Raw genomic sequence first — 8,377 nt, forward strand, 5'->3', positions numbered from 1 at the left:
AAAGAGATAGAAAAAACATCTTTCAGGCTGAGCAACTTTGAATTCACAGGAGAGAGATAAGAAGAAAACCGAAAAGATAGTGAAAAAAGTAAACCAAACATTTCTAGAAAGACATGCCATATTATAAATGCTAATATCATGTGCTGATATTTAATAAATCCTCAAGGATTGTTAGTTGTCAAAAGGGGCCATCCATGCTTACATTCCACCTTCAACACATATGTCTGCAGGCACCAACAAGCAACTTCACACAAAAATACTCACTTGCTGGTCAAGCCAGGTAACTATACTCATGTGTACTCAACTATACTGATGTACCTCTGTGAGGTATATACGTATCTATGTGTATACACTCCCCCCTCCCCCGCCCCAGATACACAAAAATATATACATAATTATATGTATGTATATATGCTAATACGTTAGTTAATAATTACACAGTACATACATACACATGGTTGTACATACAAACATAAATGTGTTTATGCATACAGGTGTGTGCATATATTCACTTATATATAGGTACATATACAGATTATATATTTATATCTATCTACTATTTCTTTTATGTATAGCGGGGTCCCTTTTTTAGGCATTTATTCTCTGAAAATATGATAATTTTACGATAATACTGAGTGAATTTCTACAGTATTTCCGTCTTCTGATTATTAACTTACATGCCATTAACATGTGCACACAAGGTATAACAATGGCTCTAATTCTTGGTGAGGTCAGTTGAAGGACAGATGTCTTTGGCAGACAGAGTTTAAACCAGGGTGATTCAAAGGCCAGTCCATGCAGTGAATCTGACACACTTAGTCCACAGCCATTTTGCTGTAGTCTTAGGTGTGACTAGGACAGAGGAAGAACCATTCCTATCACACCTGTACCTGGTTGCCATCCCTACTAACCATTAATCTCATCTTTCTTAGTACACTCCCACAAGATCACAGCTCCCACAATAACTTCAACTGCCCTGCAACCTCCTCAGCTTCCTTCCTTTGATCCCTAAGTATCAGCTGAGAAAAAGTAGGATGCGCTGACGCTGATGACAAACAGCTTTCTGTGCTGCTTTGGATTGCATTGATTTTGTAGGAATTTGATATCTTCAACATTTCTATCCTTCTGGTTGAGCAGTTCAAAATTTGTTAGGGAGAGATCGACATATATCATAGATTTATATAACCACTGTTTCTTCAGCCAAGTTCAAAACTGTATTATTATGCAATGTACAGGGGAACCTCAGTGCTATTTTGCAGGAATCTGGGAAAATGGTAATGATTACAATTGCAACAAAAGAAAGGATACTCTAAGCATGTAATAAATAGAATCTTTAATTAGAACCTTAATTAGAAAACAGTATGCAGGTCACAGACACTTAGATGATGTTTTCAAATCTCAAAGCTAAGTATTGACCTTGCTCAAAAGTATCTCTTAGGTGTGAAAGGATCGCAGCGCAAACAGTATGACTTTAAAGACTGAATTATTCCTTTTACAACAACATTTGCCTTACCAGGTAGATCAGAATGTTTCTATGGACCTTCTGAAAAGGAAATACCCTCTCTCATTTTTAATTGTCATTTATAGAGCTGTTTTTTTACTATAATACACACATACAATAAAATGCTAATTAAGGTCATTTTACAGGTGAGGTAAACTGTAGGCCATCTGTTTTATTTCAGTCGCTCTAAAAAATGGGAAATACCAAAAAAGGGAATTCCATCACATACTCAAAAACATTTCACAGACCTGAGCTAGCAGCCATTCCCTTCTGGCTAGATATGCTACTTTAAGAATTAACTATTGCCAGCTGACTTTGAGAGCTGTTTTTAAGGTAAAATTAGTTAAAATGCAGAAACTTGTTTCCTTCCATGTATTTTACCTTGAAAATATTTCCTTCGGGGTCCATCATCTCACAAATAGTGCTGGAAGTGTGTTTCATAATGTATCTCCCTGCTTGTTTCTCTCCTTCCTTGCTGATGAAATTGTCAACTTCATGAGTATAAATAACTGAGCAGTCTTCATCAATGAAAAGACAGCCTGTCTTGATGGGTAAAACCTAAGACAATAAAAAGGAAAGAGGTTCAGTCCTGAAAGGTGAAATTTTCATTTTAGAGGTACTATGAAAATGAAGAACAGATGCGAGTTAAGAGGAGAGCTTTCAGACCTTTACTACTGAATCATCCAGTTTTGAGGGGCTGAAGGGAGAGAAAGAAGGAAGATGAGGTCCAGGAGGTAGGCTGATGTTAGTCCCTGTAATATGTTTTTTAACTTTAGAAAATTCAAGATTGTGATTTAAATATACTACACAGTTATGAATTAATCTCTAAATACTGGCAGAGTATAAAAGTGATGGATTCACAGGGTTTGTGATGACTATAGAGTAGGGAGTTAATACAGTCCATGTGGGAGCTCCCGATGGCAGGGAACTTGGAACACAAACATAAATTTCACTGTCACAAACTGAAAATAATACCCACCTGATATGTTCCCTGTGGCTTCACTGTAATAGATGTCCCATCTCCAAAGATGGTACAACAGGAACCATCCTCACAATTTGTTTTAACAGTAGCAAACTCAGGATTCTCTACCTGCACACATTTCACCTTCTTTGTGGTGGCTTCCGAGGGTTCATCTAAGCGTAACAACAAAGTAACAAGAAGACAGGAGCACATGAACCATGGAAAGGTTTGCTTTTTCTCCAGTAAGGCCGGATCTTTATCTCCTCAGACAAAGGCCCTCATAAACTTCATAGCATCCTTTATCGTGTAATTATATGCTAGGTAAACAATATGCAACCTTCAAATTTCTGGACCGTGCACTCAATATAGGAAAGAAAATCCAACAGCAAAAAATGTCTGTAACCATCTGTGGCTGGCCAGGAGACTACACTTTAATTTACCAGGTACAGTACTAACTATAATGTTCTGGATATTTGTAACATACAAGCTGGATCACTGAAATTCTTTATGCCTGTAATACAAGCTCTAAGATGTAAAGAAATTCCTGTTCAGCAGCACAAATCTTGGAAAACAAATTAAACTGGTGTGTTAATCTGGCCATTGCCTCCCTATTGAATAGAGAGATCATAAAGGTCATTGTGGTGATTTTTAAAATCCCATCGGGATATATCCCTGAACATTTCCTGCTAATTGAATAATCTTTTCCTACACAACCAGAACTTCCTACTGTGTTTAGCACAACAGTCCAGACACCCACACAGTAAAAGTACACTTTCTGTTAATTAGAGAAGGCAGGACTTGTCCAGCACATGAACTGAGCATACAGAATATACTGCCAGCCAGAAGAAACACAGACGACCGTTAGTCCCACTTATTTCAAGCAAATCTAAGTTTCAGTTCTCTAGGTGTGGCATCTTCCACAGCCATATTCAATCAAATTTTCATGTGAGTCCATACATGAAAAGAAGGAAATTTGCTTGTTCATGACTAATTTTTGCACAGAATACTGCTGAAAAAAAGGCCAAGCAGACAAACGACAACGAGACTGCACTAGTGAATTTGTTTTCCAGGCTACTGGTATGAGCCTTCTTTAGTACGTATACGAATGTTCCCCTTTTGGTTTTACCTGATTCTTCACTATCTTCATGTACAGGTTCTTCACAGTTTTTATAAAAAGTTGTGATCCTAGTACCATCAGCATGTTCTACCACTCTGCTGCCATCCAGCTTCTCAACAATTACCACTTCATCATCTCGTACTGTCATAACCTGAAAGAATGACAGAATACTAATTGTATTAGTGCTGTAATACTTGTAACAGCAACAATACTAATACAAGGCATTATGCACTGAAACTCTGAAGAAGCTCGACTACTGCAACTTTATCTACTTCAGAGATCGAGGAATCACATTTTCTTCAAAATCTAAAGCTTTTGTATTAGTTACAGTGAAATAGCACAAGCTGTGGAATATGTGTTCAAAGAACAAATCCTACAATTTATGATGGCAGCCCTGTCTCTTAGCTTAGTAGACAGTGCTATGATAACACAAAAATAGTAATACCGTTCCATCAGCTGGGTTAGTTGCCTGATAGATTAAGAGTGGCTTCAGATCCATTCTCTTTGCTCCCTCAGTGCCCACTCGAATGCCTGACGGAGCTGTGGTTATCCAGGTTCCTGCCTGGTTCTCCTTAGGTTGCTCAGAATTAACCGGACCCTGAGCAGTACTTTCAAACAACTCATCCTTGTTTGGGTGTGACATACTGTTTCTGTCACTGCCTTTCCCTGTAGGAACAAAAGCTTCTGTATCAGATTTGGTATTCTCTAAGGTAAGACACAAAATCAGTAAAGTGAAGAGTTTCCGTGAGTATTGGTTTTGACAGATTTGAAAGAAGAACTATTTATCAGGCTGGAGGAAAATTACATGTACTGTTACCCAAAGGTGTATGACACAGAAAAAGTAAACAGCATGGTAATGACAGGTTATTACTATACATTATTATACATGATGGGACTATCAATGGAGAAGAAAATCTGAATGGATTACAGAAAAAAAAAGCATGCAAAACTCTCCCACGAGCTTGAGGATTAAAGTAATAGGAATTTGATACAGCCTATTAGAATAAAATTTAATGCAAAGAGGAATCAAAATAATTTATGCTTCAGACAAGTTTGAAACAGCAGAAGAAAAGAAAGACTGGGAGGTGTCATCCATACAGAATGACGACAAGTTATCATTGTGAAAATACAGTGACAAAAAAGGCAAACAATCCTATGGTGCATCAGAAACAAACAGGATGGAGATTCCATTGTGAAAGCTAACAGAGGGATCTTATTAAGAATGTGTTGGAGAACTCTGGTGTCCCATATTCAAGAAAAGGAACTTAGACTAAGGGTATGCAAAAGACAACAGTATAGCCCAGAAAGGAGGTAGTCTTACAGCATACACATCCTAGAAAAAAAACAAAACAAAACAAAAAAATACAAAAAGAAATGAAACTTTTCACTATAAATTTGTTAAGACTAAGCGGTAGAGAGGGAAGGTGAAAAGGAAACAGATCATAAAATAATGGATAAAGAATGAAAGATATACAGTGGCCATAGATACTGAGACTGAGAATCAGAAGATGGTTTGTCAGGGAAGTTCTTAAACACCCTTTCAGTTATCCTAAGGAATATCCTAAGAACAAGAACTGGAATTGACGACTTGAAAGTCTCTTTTTGAGACACTTTTCTCTTTGGCAGCAATTTTTATTGACATACTTCCAGTATATTATATGTTAATATTATGTCAGGTCATAATTATGCTTTGCACTAAGGAGCACTGACAGTGATCTTGGACTACAATCTGAGGTATGAAGTAAACTTTTATTTGGTTCTTTCTCAGCACAAGTCCATACAAACACTTAATAATGACCAATAGTAGGTGCCTCTGCGAGAGAAGCGTTCTCCATACCAAGACTAAAACTGTAACACCTAAATAACAATTTGACACTCTGTCACTGATGCAGTTACTGATGCATATCCTTTTACTTTAATGAGTCCTAGTTGTTAGAAGAAAAAGAAACCTGCAGTAGGAGAGAAATTTGATACGAAGACAACAAATTAGCAGTGTGCAGCAGCTAGCATTTTCACACCGGCAGAATTTTCAGACTAAAGAAATATGCCCTTTATTAAGTATCATTAGCCCTGCTAATCCAGTCCAAAACACTGGAAATGTTACCTTTTGTAGTGCTGGTCTCAGGTGAAGGCTTTGATTCTCTTAACAGCTGTACATTATTTAGAATTGTGGGTGGTGGTAGAACAGGGCCAGAATCAGGACTTCTACTTATTGTGCCATCAGCAAAAAGAATCTACAGCAATCAAGGACATCCTAGAGGTTAAAATCTCTTCAAACACCTATTTTAATTCTCAGAAGAATGTGTCACAAATGCAATAGTCAAAAAGAATGGACTGCTAATTGCTGCAGTTTACATATATATTTAACAAGCACTTTATTTAGTAACAAACAGGCATTATAAAGGAAACAATAAAGATTTTTCTTTGGCTATTTAAGTGGTCAAAGCTTGATGACTGTTTTTGTTGTAGCAGTGGTAATGCATCTGTATCACCATATTGATCAGTATTCAGGTATTCCACATGTCTAGCATTGCTGTTAATTTTTCAGCTAATCAAAAATCTGTTAATCAAAACAGCTAACAAAAAAGAAGTCATGGTCATTTATCTTATTATAGCTGGTTTCTGAGATCTGTTGTCCATTACACTCAACTCTTGATACCTATGCTCCCTGTGTGGCCAGGAACAATTGTCCCTGAATTCATTTACAGTACAGATGTTCTAGGGAGAAGGCAGTATAATGTGGAAATCAAATGAACAGCATATAGAAACATCTTAAGAGTCACAGTTACTGACGGGTAATTAACTATTACTTTATTCTGAATGATCATCTATAAGCCAGACATTCTTGATGAGTTGCAAACATTAAGTTAACATAAAGAAGGATGCAGTCAATCTACTTCTAAAAAGACAATGGTACAATCACACTCGGTGCATAAGATCTATCTTCTGTCAGGAGACAGCATATTGAGACTATGTAGACGTGCAGCAGGTAGCTCCTTTGCATGCTTCTGAAATGGTATGTTTCTCAGAAATCCTTGTTTGAAATCGAATGTAATGAATTAAAGAACTTGTACTAGAAGAAAAAACTTGAGGAAATAAGGAATTATTTGACATTTTATGAGTCAAAACAGATGACTTGTCACCTGTTTGCTAACTACATGTAGTGTCTTAGACTTTAAAAATGTATTTGATTGTAGATTGATTACAGTATCTGCAAAGACGGTGTCGAGCTTACAGCACCTAAAACGAACCAGAATTCTGGGCAATGTAAATATGTGTAAACAAAGAAGGTACTTAGGAATTTAAAATCTTTTAGATGAAAATTTATGTGTCTGCAGGACTGAAGAACAGTTCAAGTCCTTTTCTGGATCCTATACGATGATTTACACAACTAAAAAAATATATGGAAGCTTCTGTGTTGGCAAAACCACACAAAGCCCAATTAATGCACACTTCAGATGTTTCAGTCCAGAAAGGTCATTCTCAAAACCATGTTCAACTATTTCCTAATCTCAAAATTGACTAAAATATTCACACGCCTAAAATTTTCATCATTAAAACTTCCTAGTGCCTTAAGATCTTATTCTGAACAAAGCCAAGAGCATTTCAGTCTTTATATGGCTGCATTAATCAGTGGTTACTTAACTCCTTCATTTACAAACTGGACACTTCTCTATCTCAGGTGACAAGCATAAGTTCAACGGTAATCACACATGCAGGCTGCTTTCAATGAATTCTACTAAACATACCTGGGTAGATCCATCCATCATGTACTTTATGACAGTTCCTTGACTGGTGATGACTCTTGACACCTCTTGTTCTGATTGCCTTGCCACAGATGTATATAGACGGGAGTTCTTTACCTTTTGAGGATAACTCTGCCTAACCAGAATTTCCAGAGAAGTCTGCTTGGCTTGTTCTCTTTTGGCGTCTTCGTGCTTTATTTCACCTTCTGTAACCTCACGTTCCTTCACTCCACTTTCCATAACCTCTTCCTCCTTCGCTCCATTTGCTTTGGCCTCACCTTTCTCAATCTCCTCTTCCTTGGCTTCGTCTGCTTTGGCCTCATTTTTATTTACCACCTCTTTCTCAGCTTCAGCCGTAGCAGCTTCACCTTTTGAATCTGAAAGCAAATTCTGAATTACTTAATACTGCATAGTACACATTCAAGCAGTGCTAAACACCCAGCATCATGGTGGCTACAGAAGGTACACAACTTCAGGTGAGTAAGACTAACCTGCCTTGGCTTACTCGGTAAACAGAGTAAGGTACAGACTCTGTTTTTCAGGCAACATTCAAAGCAGTCATCAACTAAGAAACTCTGTATCCTTCTATGAAGATGTTTATCTTTCCAAATGAAAATAAGAAAAATTTGAAGATGAATTTCTTACAAATGCTCAACTTTCGAAAAACTGGCATTAGGTCAGAGGAATTTCCTAACTGCCCGTAAAGGTGAAAAAAGTCACTGAGTTTCACCAAGTTTCAGCTCGTATAGAAACTGAAATTAGATATTTTGTCTCCTTGAATAAATAAGGTTTTCAGATTAAATTATAGCAGCATGTTGAGTGCACCAAGGAGTATAATTATGGTAGTTGTGTCAAGAGACTACAAGCACGTGTCTGTAATTGCTCTGTTCACCTCAACTACTCAGCATTTCAACTTAAGCTCCTTGCCAAACTATGTATGTTTGAAAGCCTCTTGCATCTTCTTTACTTCATACCAGATTGGTCAGAGCACGTTTACTCTTAACTGGCAAAATCTGCCAAGCTGGCTGCATCTGCCTACCTTACTAGTAGGG

General features: G+C 37.3%; 1 protein-coding gene across 1 annotated transcript in view; it reads right to left on the reverse strand.

The window, feature by feature from the left end:
* The window catches only part of SPAG17 (sperm associated antigen 17), a gene marked incomplete at its 5' end in the record, with an annotated part of 83,382 nt that overhangs the window by 24,524 nt on the left and 50,481 nt on the right, over positions 1 to 8,377 (reverse strand). The window contains 6 exons of the mRNA XM_010142680.1: positions 1,883 to 2,059; positions 2,481 to 2,635; positions 3,589 to 3,730; positions 4,025 to 4,245; positions 5,684 to 5,813; positions 7,329 to 7,702. Coding sequence (XP_010140982.1) covers positions 1,883 to 2,059; positions 2,481 to 2,635; positions 3,589 to 3,730; positions 4,025 to 4,245; positions 5,684 to 5,813; positions 7,329 to 7,702 — 1,199 coding nt within the window. The remainder of the gene's footprint in view (positions 1 to 1,882; positions 2,060 to 2,480; positions 2,636 to 3,588; positions 3,731 to 4,024; positions 4,246 to 5,683; positions 5,814 to 7,328; positions 7,703 to 8,377) is intronic.

The sequence above is a fragment of the Buceros rhinoceros genome, unplaced genomic scaffold (assembly GCF_000710305.1).
Source record: "Buceros rhinoceros silvestris isolate BGI_N320 unplaced genomic scaffold, ASM71030v1 scaffold2559, whole genome shotgun sequence".
Lineage (NCBI taxonomy): Eukaryota > Metazoa > Chordata > Aves > Bucerotiformes > Bucerotidae > Buceros > Buceros rhinoceros.